Source organism: Ranitomeya variabilis, chromosome 5, assembly GCF_051348905.1.
Source record: "Ranitomeya variabilis isolate aRanVar5 chromosome 5, aRanVar5.hap1, whole genome shotgun sequence".
Classification (NCBI taxonomy): Eukaryota; Metazoa; Chordata; class Amphibia; order Anura; family Dendrobatidae; genus Ranitomeya; species Ranitomeya variabilis.
The window spans coordinates 383,854,580-383,871,966 of NC_135236.1; the positions used below are offsets into that span (position 1 = coordinate 383,854,580).

Sequence of the window (17,387 nt, forward strand, 5' to 3'; positions counted from 1 at the left end):
TAGTCCTGCAAGGGCAGGTAAACAGTCGGCCAAACAGGGCAGGACGACCACGCCTCTAGGTGCAAGAGGAACATGACAGCCGCCATGACCCTTGCGAACACTCTGGGTGCGGTAGCAAGGCCGAAGGACAAGGTCGTGACTTAAACGCTGTTCACGAATGGAAAAGCGACGGAATTTTTGAAGAGGGTAAGCATCCCGAATGTCGATGGATGCCAGAAACTGCACCTTTTTCTGTTGAAGTAATGGCTGAGCGGAGGAACTCCATTCGAAGAAGAACCACCTTGTGAAAGGTTGTTAGAAGTTTGAGGTCCGGGATCGGTCCTACTTCTCGTTCCCCTTTTAGGAACCAAGATCCCTTAGATCTAGACTGTCCCGGACAACCCTTTCACTGTTGGTCGGGGCTGTAGGAACGTACGATCCTTCGTTAGTCTCCCGCTCAAAAGATTTGATTGACCAGCTGTACTGTCTTCAGGAAAGGGTTACTGGTGTGAATCAAAGTAGTTAAGGTCCCCAGGCAAGAGACGGTTGCTCTAGCAATCCATGTGGCGGCTAGGGAGGGTAGAGGGCTGGACCCATAGCCGCAAAACGGAACAAACCAGATTTGCTATTTGACAGATCGTGGCATTTTTAATTGATGACACATTGGGCAGGGATACTGGTAGGTAAACCACAGGAGATTGTACCCGGTTAATCTGCCAAGTGGCAGAATGCGCGGCTGCTTCCAGCAGGTCATTGCAGAGTTAAAAATTAGGAACCCTCGATCCACCATCCTCTTAACAGGGAAGTGGAGAGGGAACATCCGCCTTCTTGCATCTTCTGTTAAATAGTGGTGATGCAGAGCGGGGTGCTCAGACGCCCGAAAAGGGTGCCTCTGTACATCCACAGAGTTCAGGTCTCCGGGTGGACAGGACAGGTTGTCTGGCGTTAGGCCTGGATGCAGAAGAGGATACCTGGAGGCGACACTCCGTGTGCCCGTCTGTTGATGGTGTGGGGAGATCGGCGCCCTTTAAAGGGCCTGTCGCCCTTAAAAATCAGACCAGGCATGGAGCCCCACGTAGAGGCTTCTGTCCAGTGAATCGCATATCCGGACTGGATGACAAATGCTCTACGAGGGAGTTTAGTCTCCGTATGAGGGACACTGTAGTCTAGAGCAGGACCGGAGTCCTCGTCAATGTACAGAGATTGGATGATGATATAAATAGGCGAGTCATCCTTTACTGAAACTCTGGCAAGTCCAGGTTCAAGGCAATATCCGATCCGTGTTCAGAGTCTTGTTGTCAGCAAATCCTTGGAGAGAGATCATGAAATGAGAACTTCCGTTTTGTAGATGCCTGTACGTTTCTGGAATACTCGCGGCCCCTGCTAGCCGACGGATCCCATGTAGGAGAGGGACCATGTATATCGGTCCTGCGAGCACTCCGAGCCACGGAGGGATCACGGAGGGATTCAATTTCTTGGTCAGAAACACCATGGGTTGCGGCAGTGACGAAGTCCACTGAGGGAACTAGTTACACTGGGATAAACTGGGATCAGCGGCAGAGGGCTCCTCATTTATGACCAGCTTCGGATTGGTCATGTGCCTTTAAGACCAGGGAATACTGGTCGTGTGCCTTTAAGACCAGGGAATACTGGTCACGTGCCTTTAAGACCAGGAATACTGGTCATGTGACTTTAAGACCAGGAATACTGGTCATGCGGGTTTAGGTCAAATCTCGCAGCGAGCGAGAAGCGCCAATTCAGGGGGCGGAGCCTCGAGACTTCCATGAATAGGCCCAAGCTGGGGCCTAAATTTCTGCAGCCGGCGCCAGCGTAGAAGTGAGGGGCGTTGCTCGAGAAAATTGAGCACTTCCGTGCCAGGCGAAAAGCGCCAGGAAAAAGGCAGAGCTGCCTTAGGGCGCCACAGTGCGCTTCCGGGGTGCGGCCTACACATCGGCCGAAGCCGGGGGCTAAATTTTGTAGCCGGCTGGAGCGTTACCTCAGGGAGGTGGGCCACAGGGAAGCCTGACACTGCCTGTGAATATCCCGCTGCAGAAGCCCATCGCTGGCAGGATCCACTCACCAACGGTGCGCGTCCCGGCATGGAGCCGCCGCGGATGTCGGGTATTGCAGAGTGGACGGTGCAGGGATAGAGGGATAAACCTCAATCCATCATCCCTTTTGTTAGGGAGGTGGAGAGGAACCGTCCGCCTCCTTGTGCCATCCGCTTTCACAGTGGTGGGACAGTGGGGGCTGCTCGGACGCCATAGAGAGGGGCCTCTGTACATCCACGGAGTTCAGCCCTCGGGTGGACAGGGTCAGTTGTCCGGCATCGGGACCGTGAAGGCACCGTCGCCCCTGAAGTGAGCTGGGCGGGGCTCCGGCGGTTGGCGGGGATTTCAACTGCGGCCTAGTCCGGCTGAAAAAGCCAGGGACTAAATTTATGGAGCCTGCCGGTGGAGCGCGTCGGCGGGCCGCGACGTAGCGCCGAATGATTGCCGCTGGCGTACCGGCCAGCGGCACCTCTCCCCAGGGACCAGGACCGCACCTTCCACGCAGGCAGCGTGAGGAAGGAAACTACTCACCACCACCGAGCAGAGATGCAGCCTCTATTGCGAGGGAATAAGCTCAATCGATCCTCCCTTGGCCGGGGGATGGAGAGTCTCTGTCCATCTTCATATGTGCCTGCCGCAGGGGACTTATGGCTGTGCCTGCCGCAGGGGACTTACGGCTACTGTGGGGACTACATGACGCCAACAGGTGAGGGCTTAATTGCGGAGGAGCCCGTGAGATGCACATAAGAGGTATACTCTATGTGCTCGCCATCTTACAGGGGGGAGTTCGGGACCGTATAGGAACCGTCGCCCTAGCGTAGATTAGGCGTGCCCCAGTCGTCGCAGGAAAGGTACGGGGAGGTATACTCGCCGTGCTTGCCTGTTGATGGTTCGGGGGAGAGCGGACCCTAGAAAGGAATCCGTCGCCCCCTTCACTCCGTTAATTAAAAAATAAAAATTTACAGAAAATAAAAATAAAAAATGTTGGGGTCTGAAAACAGACCCAAGTGCCTCCTACAGACACTAAGCAAGAACTGGTTAGCTGGGAGCCAGCAGGAGGGTGTATACTGCAGAGGAGGAGCTAACTTTCTTTGTATCACTTAGTGTCCTCCTAGTGGCAAGCAGCATAACACCCACGGTCTGTGTCCCCCAATGAGGCGAAGGAGAAAAAGCAATTAACAAGCAAACGCAACGTGTACACAGTGCTCCACCAATAACAGAGTATATCAGCTCTGCCCAAGATGACAGCATGAGCCACTGAGCTTACTGATTGGCTGCAGCACTGTAAATGAGACGACAGCACTGCAGACAGACACTGGGAGTAGCAAACTTCTTGCTGGACCAATTTTTTTACTTAAGGGTATGTGCACACTTTGCAGATTTGCCTGTGGAATTTTCTGCGCAGATTCTGCATCACTTGGCAGGATATGTGACTGCTCTATAGGCCTCCAGTGACACACTGACAGGAGATAATGGAGTTCACGCTCTCACTTTACGGCATTGCTGCGTGAGAATTTACCCACACATTGTGGAGATGGGATTTCATAAAATCCCATCCACTGTGCTGTAAAATCTGGACGCTGCAGATTGGACGTGACCGTGGAAACATACCCCTAAAGTAGATACGAAGTAGATACGAAGACGTGTGTTAACTCCAAGGCATTTTTCACACAAACCTTTTTTGTAGATGTAAAAACTCCTCTAGATATAATGCTATATTTTTTTCACATTTTCAGAAAATCTTACTTATTTTTAGAAAATGTTGTACATTTAAAACTTTGCTTTCCCAAGACTTCTGGCTACAAATACGAATATATACCCTGTGTAAAGTGTGACATTTTCACAATTTGCCAGATGCCTTCTTTAACAAGATATAGACACATGAGTGTAATGTATTTTATACATCAGATTTTGTTTGTCTTTGTGTGCAACTTGTCTTGGCAACAAAAATCATACCTGAATTTTCAGACTGCCAACCACCCTGGTAGTGGATTGTGTTATTGTAAACTTCCATTCTGACCTCCAGCGTCCATTCCTGTAACAGAAATTATTTTTTTAATGAGTAAAATCACAGTATGTACATTGAAAAACCTTATAAAATGTAGTTCAAAGTGAAATGGATTCACCTTACTTGTTTATCTGCTTTTACTTCATAGACTAGTAAGCATCTCCCTCTTCTAGCCAAAGCCACCATGTACAGTAAATATCCCATACTGACACTAAACTTCCAGCCTCAGTTACACTTGTGTAATGGTGTCAGTAATTTACTTCTGTATTTGTAAGCCAACACCAGGAGGGTAAGCTAGGACAAAACATTCTGGAAAGATTTACATGTGCTCTAGGGTTTGGACCCAGTCCAGTTACAAATACTGACTCAAAATATGCAAGCACCTACCGACTATAAAGCTCCCCACCATAGAGTTGCGGCACACTAAGGCTATGTTCACACTTTTTTTTTATGCAAATTAAAACTGCTTTTTACAGTACCAGGAAAAGCTATGAGATTTCAGAAATCTTATGCATATACTTATTTTTTCCTGATGGAAAGCATGAGAGAAGGATGTCACTTTCAGAGTTTTTTGCAGCGTTTTTTTAACCACAGAAAGCAATAAGTGCAAAATAGCTGCTATCTAGCTTTCGCAGTGTTTTAGTTCATAAGCCATTTTTTCAGACATTCCTGTAAATAATTGCTCAAGTTGCCTGTTTTCTGTAAAATATTTTATGGTTTCACATAAGGCGTGTCCTGCATTGGTGGCCTAACACCCTGTATTATTATTACTTGCAAAGTGGACGCAAAGCAGATCAGTGGGATCCTGAAAAACGCAACAAACAAAATGCAAAAAAGCTTTAAAAAAAAAAAAAAAAAAGTAAAAGTAAAACAGGTGGCTCAGTGGTTAGCACTGTTGCTTTGCAGCGCTGGGGTCCTGGGTACTGATGAGCAAGTGAACTCGTTGCTCAGGTTTTCCCGAGCACGCTCAGGTGGTCTCCGAGTACCGTATATACTCGAGTATAAGCCGACCCGAGTATAAGCCGACCCCCCTAATTTTGCCACAAAAAACTGGGAAAACTTAATGACTCGAGTATAAGCCTAGGGTGAAAAATGCAGCAGCTACCGGTAAATTTCAAAAGTAAAAATAGATGCCAATAAAAGTAAAATTAATTGAGACATCAGTAGTTTAAGTGTTTTTGAATATCCATATTGAATCAAGAGCCCCATATAATGCTCCATACAGTTTGATGGGCCGCATTAGATGCTCCATATTAAAATATGCCCCATATAATCCTGCATAAAGGGTAATAAGGGCCCCATAAGATGCTCCATAGAGATATTTGCCCTATATGGTGCTGCACAAGCGTTATGGCCCCATACAGATGCTCCGCACAGTCACTTGCCCCATATAGTGTTGCACAAGTGTTATGGCCCCATACAGATGCTCCGCACAGCCACTTGCCCCATTTGCTTTTGCTGCCATAAAAAAAAAAAAAAAATCATTTACTCACCTCTCCGTCGCTCAGGACCCCGGCACTTTTACCTGCTCCTTGTGCGGCTCCGTCTTCAGCACTGACGTTCAGCAGAGGGCACGCACTGACTACGTCACCGCGCCCTCTGACCTGAGCGTCACTGCCAGGGGACGATGAAGAAGGAGCCGCACTGGAACGAGGAGGGGTAAATATCGCGCAGCGCTGCGCTCCCCCTCCCCGTATACTTACCTGCTCCTGGCGCTGTGTCCCTGCTTCTTCCCCGGCGTTGCATCTTCTTCCTGTATTGAGCGGTCACCGTTACCGCTCATACATTAATGAATATGCGGCTCCACCTCTATGGGAGGTGGAGCCGCATATTCATTTCTGTAATGAGTGGGACCATGTGACCGCTCAGTACAGGAAGAAGCTGCAGCGCTGGAAGAAGCAGGGATGTCCAGGGACCGCGCCAGGAGCAGGTAAGTATAATTACACAGCCCCCGCCCCCCCTCACCTGCCGACCCCCGGGTATGACTCGAGTATAAGCCGAGAGGGGAACTTTCAGCCCCAAAAAATGGGCTGAAAATCTCGGCTTATACTCGAGTATATACGGTATTTGTTAGTGTTCGGAGATTAAGTTTTCATCGCCTCAGCTGAATGATTTACAGCTATTAGCCAGGCTGAGTACATGTGGGGGTTGCCTGGTTGCTAGGGAATCCTCACATGTAATCAAGCTGGCTAGTAGCTGTAAATCATTCAGCTGCCGTGATGAAAACTTAATCTCCGAACACTAAAATACTCGGGAGACCACCCGAGCGTGCTAGGGAAAACCCGAGCAACGAGTACACTCGCTCATCACTAGTCCTGGGTTCAAATGCCACCAAGGACAACATCTGCAAGGAGTTTGTATGTGCGGGTTTCCTCCGGGTTCTCCGATTCCTTCCCTCACGAGATCACATCTGTAAAGCACTGTAGAATTATTGGCGCTATATAAGAAATGCATAATCCATACTGCCAAAAAGGTCAGGTTTTGGAGACAAAAAAAAAAAAAAAAACAGCAAAAAAGCAACGTGTGCACATAGCCGACCAGGCTCCATGCTCACAGCCGATTCACAGATCAGAAGGGAGTCTTAGGGTATATTTACACACATTTTAGCTGCAAAAAAAACACAACAGTGCTTTACAGTGCCAGTAAAGTGAATGAGATTTCTGACGACTCATACAGATGCTGTTTTGTCCTTGCACATTTGAAGCAGTTTAAAATCTTCACCGTGTCAATTCTTTCAGCCTTTCACCTATTCAATTGAATAAGGGAAAAAAACATCACAAAATGCACGCAAAAATGTGTGTATTTTACTCAATTTTCGAGCCAACACTCCAGCATTTGCAGCAGATTTAGCTGCTTCAAGTACTGGATATGTGTACATGCATTTACAGAGCCACATGAAAAATCAGGTTAGTTGTTAAAATGTAACAATAAATTAAGAAGCTTAAGAAGGCTGCACTGACAAGGGCAGGAGGAGACCTATATATTAGTAAGTGCTACAAAATCGTCAAGAATGACAGTGCAATTACTTACCAGAAGTTCTTCGCTTGAAACTGATGACTCTCAATGCATACAATTATTGTTTGTTGTCCATCTATCGTTTTGCCATAGACCTGAAAACGATAACATTTTTTATGGTTCAAACTTGGCAAAGCATTGCTGGAACAAAAACTTAAAGGGAACTTGTCAGCTGATTCACACTACTTAAACCATGGGCAGCATGAATCAGTGCCTGGCTGCATATAGGTAAATTTTTCGCTGATATCTCTGGCATTTCAGAGAAAGCATCATTTAACGATCCAATTGTGGATTGTAGGGAGAGATGAGACTAGCCCAGGGCACCCCCAGTCATTTCTCCCTCCTCTGCTCTAGTTGATTGTCAAGTCTCATGTGTTTACATAGAGCGAGACCTGTCAATGAACTAGAGCGTGGCGGGGAGAAGCCAGCCAGGGACAGCATCCCACTAGTCAGATCTCGGCCTACAGTTCCCATCAACTTACAGAGAGGGGTCCTAGAAATAGACTTACAGAACAAACTCCATTTGGATAATGATCTTTCACATAGGATCTCACTGCAGTGTCAACCACATTTCTCCAAGACTCTATGGCATTTTCTCCTTCATAGGGCCTTGGGTCGCTTGCCTCCTTTCTCAAGTGATCAAATTTGAATGAAATCTTATTTTTAGGATCCAGGAATTTTCCATTGCCAAGATCTCCATGCTCTGTTATTAATACCTGAGTTAAAATAATCAAATATTAAAACAGAAGTGATGGCTTTATGAGAACAAACAGCAGCACAGAGGTGTATGGAAACAGAGGAAAGTTCTCAAACCAGTAGCTGAACCTTAGAAAGTTATGACTTCTGGTATATGACAAGTGATGGCGATGATATAAAAACTGTTCGTTTATCTGAATTTTACCTAGTTGTAGCAAGTATTCCCTAGCAAGCCCATAAGAAAAATCACAGAAATTAATTAAGTCCAGGTTGTGGATGTGAAACTAGTGAATCGTAAACTTGTCTGCACACCATAATCATGCTCCATTACCAAGCGTAAACCTTTTTTTTACCATGTACATTCCCATTTGTTGGAAGATTATTACTTAAATGCATATATCCTTTATAGCAGAGGTGCACAACCCGCTCTGCTTCTAGTTGTGGCCTACTCGGTGCTGATCAGTGTCACTGCAGAAAGCCGCTGCTCCAGAACCAATCACTGTAGAGGAGAGCATTCAGTGGCAGACAGTGTGCGACAGGAGCCGGCATTGGTTACCAGAGGCTCCTATCACACAGTCACATCTCTGCATGGTGATAACAGCTTCTGCAGTGGAGGAACTGGTTAATGGCTTAGGGTATGTGCACACGTCCGGATTTCTTGCAGAAATTTCCTGAAGAAAACCGGAAATTTTCTGCAAGAAATCCGCATTTTTTTTTTGCGTTTTTTTTCCGTTTTTTTCGCTGTTTTTAGCATTCTGCAAGCGTAATTAGCTTGCAGAATGCTAAAGTTTTCCAAGCGATCTGTAGCATCGCTGGGAAAACTGACTGACAGGTTGGTCACACTTGTCAAACATAGCGTTTGACAAGTGTGACCAACTTTTTACTATAGATGCTGCTTATGCAGCATCTATAGTAAAAGATAGAATGTTTAAAAATAATAAAAAAAATAAAAAAAATGCTTATACTCACCCGCAGACAGCTGATCTCCTCACCGGCGTCCGTTCCGTATAGATGGTGTGCGCGCGCAGGACCTTCCATGACGTCGCGGTCACGTGAGCGGTCACATGACCGGTCGACCAATCACAAGACGGCGACGTCATCGGCAGGTCCTTCACCGCACACCAGCTACAGGAACCGAAGCGACAGCGTGCAGTGGAGAGGCGGGAAGACATCGAAGGTGAGTATAGGACTATTTATTTTAATTCTTTTTTTTTTGACCAATTATATGGTGCCCAGTCCGTGGAGGAGAGTCTCCTCTCCTCCACCCTGGGTACCAACCGCACATAATCTGCTTACTTCCCGCATGGTGTGCACAGCCCCATGCGGGAAGTAAGCAGATCAATGGACTCCTAGGTGTGCGGAATCCCCTGCAATTCCGCATTTTAATGAACATGTTGCTTTTTTTTCCGTGATGCGATTTTTTCGCGGAAAAAAAGGCTACATTTGCACAAAAAATGCGGAATACACTGAAAATAATGGGAGGCATATGTCAGCGTTTTTTTCGCGTTTTTATCACGTTTTTATAGCGAAAAAAACGCGAAAAATACTGAACGTGTGCACATGGCCTTAGTCTCCACTGCAGGAATGCTCCTCTGCCACTGTAGAGGGATGTTCCTCCTTTATATGTAAGCAGTCTTGGGCACAATGGAAGCTGTTTATTTTGCGAGCGGTGTGAGTGTGCTTGTATGTGTTCGATACATGAGCGGTGTGTGAGTGCTTGTATGTGTCCGATATGTGAGCAGTGTGTGCTGACATGAACAGCAGCTGGGGGAAAAATAACCAATTTAAAAGCGTAAAAGAGAATTTCATTATTTAGCCACCGCTTGAGTACCAATCCCATATTAGTATGACACAGAGCAGCTTACGTTTTATTGTGGCCCGTTAAAGTATAAAAGATAAAAATGCCCCCCAACACTACAAGGAAAAAAAAAAAAAGATTGTGCACCCCTGATTTGTATGCAACAAAGTCCAATCATGATAAAAGCAACAATATTAACCTCAAACAGGGAAACAGTTGCCACATACCTGATCTTCATAGCCTTCAATTTTTACTGGGGTGAACTGATCCAAGTTGTATTGTGCAAAGGCGCTAGGTATATAAAAATGTTACAAATCAACTTGGAGAAATTAAAAAGTTTCATCATTATATTTCAGTAAACATTCCTTAACTTGAACCATTTGTATGGCAATTCTTGTACATTTAACCCCCGGAGCTTTTTTTCAGTTTTGCGTGTTTTGTTTTTCGCTCCCCTCCTTCCCAGAGCCATAACTTTTTTATTTATCCGTCAATATGGTCATGTGAGGGCTTATTTTTTGTGGAACGAGTTGTGCGTTTGAACTACACCATTGATTTTACCATGACGTGTACTAGAAAAAGTGTGGTGAAATTGCAAAAAAGTGCAATCCCACACTAGTTTTTTGTTTGGCTTTTTTGCTAAGTTCACTAAATGCTAAAACTGACCTGCCATTATGATTCTCCAGGTCATTATTAGTTCAGACACCAAAAATGTCTAGGTTATTTTTTAACAAAGGGGTGAAAAAAAATTTAAAAAAATTGCGGCATTTTCCAATACCCGTAGGGTCTCCATTTTTCGTGATCTCTGGTCGGGTGAGGGCTTATTTTTTGCACGCCGAGCTGATGTTTTTAATTATAGCATTTTGGTGCAGATACGTTCTTTTGACATTTTTCTCACTACACCGTTTAGCGATCAGGTTAATCTTTTTTTTAATTGATATATTTGGTATCGTCGCCCGATCTATGTAGGTTTTTGTTATTCTTTTATTTTAAATGGGGCGAAAGGGGGGCGATTTGAACTTTTATATTTTTTAATATTTTAAAACATTTTCTCTTTACTTTTGGCATGCTTCAATAGCCTCCATGGGAGGTTGAAGCTGCCACAACTTGATCGGCTCTGCTACATTAGAGGCGATGCTCAGATCGCCCCTATGTAGCAAAATTACTGCATTGCTATGAGCACAGCACGGCAATCCGGCATCAACAACCATAGAGGTTTCAATGAGACCTCTGGTTGTCTGTCATGCCGACGCACCGATGACACCCCCCCAATTATGTGATGGGGGTCACCGATGCACGCATTTCCGGCTGGATGCGCTTGTTAAATGCCGCTGTCAGAGTTTGACAGCGGCATTTAACTAGTTAATAAGCGTGGGTGGATCACGATTCCACCTGCGCCAATTGCGGGCACATGTCATTTATTCAAAACAGCTGACATATTTGGGCTTTGATGCGGGCTCACCGCCGGAGCCCACATCAAAGCGGGGGACACTACCATCGGACATACTATTCCGTCAGATGGCAGTAAGGGGTTAAAGAGGACCTTTCAACAGCATGCATATTAAGTTGGCCACATCATGAATAGTTGCTGCAAAGCGGAGTAAAGTGTAGTTTTTTTTTTTCCTTCATTTCTCTTCGTTGCATACATAATAGCCTGGAAGATTTAGGTTAGAATTTATGATAAGCCCTAGCAGGCTTTAGAGATTTGTCTCTGGAGGCAGGGACTTCTTCCCCTACATGAGGTTGACCAATGTTAACCAAGCAGCAACATATGGGAGAAAAAAAAAAAAAAAATTAAAAACACTCCCCGCAATAGTTTAGAGTGGGTTTCTCCTATGTGAGCTATATGATGACAATGTCTACTCTCCTCACTGCAAAGCTGTGTGTGATTACAAATAACAGGAAACAAAGCAGAGTTGAGCATGATTACATACACCTTTTGAGGGAGAATATATATATATATATATATATATATATATATATATATATATATATATATATATATATATACATACATACACATACACTCACCGGCCACTTTATTAGGTACGCATCTATATATATATATCTATCTCTCCTGGTCTCATTGCAAACATCCCTACTGTATCGGTCATCTCTGCTGTACCACCCCTTCACCCTACACTAACTGCTGCAAAATGAAGGCTGAATAACACTCAGCTCTGCTGCTCGCACTTTGCAATCACAAATGGCTCTGCAGTGAGATCAGTGAAGAGATCAGACTGTCTGTCATTAGATGTCTCACGTAACAGAAATCTTGCTATAAGCTATTGTGGGTGTGTGTTCATTTTTCCCCCCAGTATATTCCTGCCTATGATCGATCAACCTCATGCAGGGGAAGTACACGTCCCCAGCGCAAAAAATCTTTGTCTTAAAATTATAACCTGAACTTTCCAAGCATATATCTCTGCAACATAGTGGAGAAATTAATAACTAAAAACTGTTTTATTAAGCTCTGTAGTCACTATTCCATAATGTGGCCAGTTTAACATTCTAAATCTGGTGAAAAGTCCTCTTTAAAAAGGAACCGGTCATCAGATTCAGGCTGCGTGAAGCACAGCCAGCATAAATCAGACATGCATGATTGCAATCAAGTATGGTTTACACTGAAACATTGTGTTTCAGAGTATGCAGTGGGTACGGAAAGTATTCAGACCCCTTTACATTTTTCACTCTTTCGTTGCAGCCATTTGGTAAATTCAAAAAAGTTCATTTTGTTCTCATTAATGTATACTCTGCACTTCATCTTCACTGAAAAAAATTTTTTTTTAGAAATTTTTGTATATTTATTAAAAAAGAAAAACTGAAATATCACATGGTCATAAGTATTCAGACCCTTTGCTCAGCACTGAGTAGAAGCACCCCTTTTGAGCTAGTACAGCCATGAGTCTTCTTGGAAATGATGCAACAAGTTTTTCACACCAGGATTTGGGGATCTTCTGCCATTCTTCCTTGCAGATCCTCTCCAGTTCCGTCAGGTTGGATGGTGAACTTTGGTGGACAGCCATTTTCAGGTCTCTCCAAAGATTCTCAATTGGGTTTAGCTCAGAGCTCTGGCTGGGCCAGTCAAGAATGGTCACAGAGTTGTTCTGAAGCCACGCCTTTGTTATTTTAGCTGTGTACTTAGGGTCATTGTCTTATTGGAAGGTGAACTTTCAGCCAAGTCTGAGGTCCAGAGCATTCTGGGAGAGGTTTTCATCCAGGATATCTCTGTACTTGGCCGCATTCATGTTTTCTTATTTCTCAGTTTGGAAGTCCTACATGTGTTTTTTTTTTTTTTCCGCAAACTATGTGGGCTTTCATATGTCTTACACTGAGGAGAGGCTTCCGTTGGACTACTCTGCCATACAGGCCTGACTAGTGGAGGGCTGCACTAATAGTTGACTTTGTGGAACTTCCTCCCATCTGTGTACTGAATCTCTGGAGCTCAGCCACAGTGATCTTGGGGTTCTTTACCTCTCTCACCAAGACTCCTCCCACGATTGCTCAGTTTGGCTGGATGGCCAGGTCTAGGAAAACTTCTGGTGGTCCCAAACTTCTTCCATTTAAGGATTATGGAGGCCACTGTCCTCTTAGGAACTTTGAGTACTGCTGAAACTCTTTTGTAACCTTGGCCAGATCTGTGCCTTGCCACAATTCTGTCTCTGAGCTCCTTGGCCAGTTCCTTTGACCTCATGATTCTCATTTGGTCTGACATGCACTGTGAGCTGTGAGGTCTTATATAGACAGGTGTGTGCCTTTCCAAATCAAGTCCTATTAGTTTAATTAAACACAGCTGGTCTCCAATGAAGGAGTAGAACCATCTCAAGGACGATCACAAGGAAATGGACAGCATGGGACTTAAATATGAGTGTCTGAGCAAAGGGTCTTAATACTTATGACCATGTGATATTTCAGTTTTTACTTTTTTTTTTTTAAAGATTTGAAAAAATTTCTACATTTTTTTTTCAGTCAAGATGGGGTGCAGAGTGTACATTAATGTGCAAAAATTGAACTTTTTGAGTTTACCAAATGGCTGCAATGAAACAGAGAAAAATTTAAAAGGGGTCTGAATACTTTCTGTACCCACTGTACATACTTTGAAAATCCAGCCGACTGGGGGACTATGTCTTAGATGACTAGCCCGATGTGGTCTCACCCAGCTTCTCCCCACCCTACAAGACTGACCAAGAAAGACCTGTCAGTCCAACATTATTGGCCATGTTCAGTAATTGATCAGAATTTTGCACCTGTATTTGTAAGCCAAAACCAGGAGTGGGTGAAAAATGCAGAAGTGATGACGTGTTTCTATTATACTTTTACTCTGATTGTTCCACTCCTGATTTTGGCTTACAAATACTGAGGTAAAAAACTGACCAAATACTGAACATGTGAATGTGGGCTTACTCAAACCCTGCAATATTTCGCAATAAAACATATACAGTTGCTATCACACATCCAGTGTCTTATTCATGTTGCCTGTGGTTCTGGTTGAAGTCTGATGTCAGGTTCCCTTTAATCCCTTAACCCCCAAGGGTGGTTTGCACGTTAATGACCGGGCCAATTTTTACAATTCTGACCACTGTCCCTTTATGAGGTTATAACTCTGGAACGCTTCAACGGATCCTGATGATTCTGACATTGTTTTCTCATGACATATTGTACTTCATGATAGTGGTAAAATTTCTTCGATAAGACTTGAGTTTATTTGTGAAAAAAATGGAAATTTGGCGAAAATTTCACAATTTTCCAACTTTGAATTTTTATGCCCTTAAATCACAGAGATATGGCACACAAAATACTTTATAAGTAACACGTGTACTTTACATCAGCACAATTTTGGAACCAAAATTTTTTTGGGGGGGAGTTACAAGGGTTAAGAGTTGACCAGCAATTTCTCATTTTTACAACACCATTTTTTTTTTTAGTTACCACATCTCATTTGAAGTCATTTTGCACAGCACTGTCAGATCAGCGATCTGACATGCAGGGCTGCAGGCTTACCAGCGCTTGCTCTGAGCAGGCGCTGGTAAGCCACCTCCCTGCAGGACCCGGATGTAGCCCCGCGGCCATTTTGGATCCGGGGCCTGCAGGGAGAAGGAGGTAGGAGACCCTCGGCGGGTCTCAGGGAAGCACGCAGGGAGACCACTCCCTGCGCGATGCTTCCCTATGCCGCCGGAACACTGCGATCATGTTTGATCGCAGTGTGACGTGGGTTAAGGTGCCGGGGGCGGTCCGTGACCGCTCCTGGCACATAGTGCCGGATGTCAGCTGTGATAGTCAGCTGACACCCGGCCGCGCTCCCCCCGTGAGTGCAGCCGATCGCATATGACGTACTATCCCGTCACTGGGAATTAAGTCCCAGGTCACCTCGACGGGATAGTACGTCCAATGGGATTAAGGGGTTAAAGGATATGGACACTTGTTATAGCTCTACAACACTTCACCGGATCCCACTGATTCTAAGATTGCTTATTCGAGACATATTGTACTTCATGTTAGTGGTAAAATTTCTTCAATATAACTTGCATTTATTTATGAAATAAAAATTTTTTTTTACCCTTAAATCAAAGAGTGGTGTCACAAAATAGTTAATAAACAACATTTCCCACGTCAACTTTACATCAGAACAGTTTTGGAAACTTTTTTATTTTATTTTTTTTTTTATTAGGACGTTATAAGGGTTAAAACTTGACAAGTGATTCCTCATTTTTCCAACAAAATTTACAAAACCTTTTTCTTTCTTTTTTTTTGAGGGACCACCTCACATTTGAAGTTACTTTGGGGGGTCAATATAACAGAAAATATCCAAAAGTGACACCATTCTAAAAACTGTACTCCTGAAAGGTGCGCAAAACCACATTCAAGACGTTTATTAACCCTTCAGGTGCTTCACGAGAACTAAATATGTGGAAGGAAAAAGTGAACATTCTACTTATTTTCACAAAAAATTCACTTTGGAACATGAACAAAATTTGTTATGCAATTTCTCCTGGGTACACCAATACCCCATATGTGGTGGTGGTGCCATGTCGCATTTGGAGACCCCTGATGTACCTACACAGTGGAACCCCCCAATTCTAACTCCATCCCTAACTTTACCCCAACCATTACTTTAGCTCAACTCTAACGGAAATTAACACATTTTTTAAAAATTTTATTATTTTTTACCTAACTAAGGGGGTGATAAGGGGGGGGTTTGATTTACTATTTTATTTTTTTATTTTGATCACTGAGACCCTATCACAGTGATTAAAATGAACCAATAGGTAACCTTTCCTATTGTTACCGGCTGGCAGATCTCGGCGGGCGCACTGTGCATGCGCCCGCCATTTTCTTCCCGGAAGATGCTGCCGGCAGGGGGAATTACGGGGGGATGCAGGGACCCCGGAGGTATGGGGATGGGGAAGTGGGGAAGAGATCAGGGACCCCATTTTTTTCTCCTGATTTGCAATCACATCAGAGGAGAAATTAAATGGGGAATCTGACTTTTTTCTCTTAGGTCGCATTTATTCCATTAATCACGGCGATCACAAAACTGGGGTCGGTAAAAACTGACACAAATCAGGTTCTCAGTTGCCCCGGGTAGCCGAGACTCCAAAGAAATTTGAACGCTGGGGATCACTATACACTTATTTCTTAGCACCGATAAAAAGCGGCACTGAGGCATAAGTACCCTTAAAGAGAACCTGTCACCCCCAAAAATCGAGGGTGAGGTAACCCCACCGGCATCAGGGGCTTATCTACAGCATTCTGTAATGCTGTAGATAAGCCCCTGATGTAACCTGAAAGATGAGAAAAAGGGGTCAGATTATACTCACCCAGGGGCGGTCCCGCTGCGGTCCGGTCCAATGGGTGACACGGTCCGGTGCCTCCTATTTTCATCAGATGACATCCTCTTCTGGTCTTCACGCTGCGGCTCCGGCGCAGGTGTACTTTGTCTGCCCTGTTGAGGGCAGAGCAAAGTACTGCAGTGTGCAGGCGCTGGGCCTCTCTGACCTTTCCTGATGCCTGCGCACTGCAGGACTTTTCACTGCCCTCAACAGGGCAGACAAAGTACGCCTGAGCCATAGCCACAGCGTGAATACCAGAAGAGGACGTCAACTGATGAAGATAGGAGGCGCCGGAACGGACTGCGACGCCCACCGGATCGGACCGCCCGCGGGAGTATAATATAACCTCTTTTTCTTACCTTTCAGATTACATCGGGGGCTTATCTACAGCATTCCAGAATGCTGTAGATAAGCCCCTGATGCCGATGGGCTTAGCTCATCTTGGATTTTGGGGGTGACAGGTTCCCTTTAACTGCTGCCGTTAAAAGGCGTATTGGCAGTCGATAAGGAGTTAAAATGTTAGATTGTTTGGCTTTTACAACCTCTATCATAGTACAGAGCGAGTTAACGCTAAAAACTGTTAGTGAGCTTGTCTGACAGCAGAGACTGTATGGTCACTTTAGACAAGCAGATGAAAACTATAGAGTGATGGCTTATTGGCTGTATACAAGCCTGACAGATGGGCACTGAACGATCTGTAATACAGTCTATGCACAGTTAGCTGTGGATTGGGTTTTTATTTACAAATACTGTATCACAATGTAGTGTCTCTCTGAATAAGGACAGAGTACACAGAATAGAGTTTGGGAATGGCTAGTCAGGACTTTAACCTGGTAAACGGTAAACAAAGACTATTCGTAGCAGTGTTAGGCTACTTTCACACTAGCGTCGTACACTGCACATTGCAATGCGACGCACCGACGCAAACTCTGAAAGCGCCGCACAACGGTGGCAGCGGATGCAGTTTTACAACGCATCCGCTGCCCCATTGTGATGTGCGGGGAGGAGCTCCG

The 17,387-nt window shown here is 44.8% G+C and overlaps 1 protein-coding gene across 2 annotated transcripts in view; it reads right to left on the bottom strand.

Moving 5' to 3' along the window:
• CAPZA2 (capping actin protein of muscle Z-line subunit alpha 2) overlaps positions 1-17,387 on the bottom strand; it is a 69,822-nt gene that overhangs the window by 11,705 nt on the left and 40,730 nt on the right. For both annotated transcript variants that reach the window (XM_077265014.1, XM_077265013.1), the window contains exons 4-7: positions 9,775-9,838; positions 7,563-7,769; positions 7,069-7,148; positions 3,987-4,065 (exon numbers count right to left, since the gene is read on the bottom strand). In XM_077265014.1, the coding sequence (XP_077121129.1) occupies positions 3,987-4,065; positions 7,069-7,148; positions 7,563-7,769; positions 9,775-9,838 (430 nt within the window). The remainder of the gene's footprint in view (positions 1-3,986; positions 4,066-7,068; positions 7,149-7,562; positions 7,770-9,774; positions 9,839-17,387) is intronic.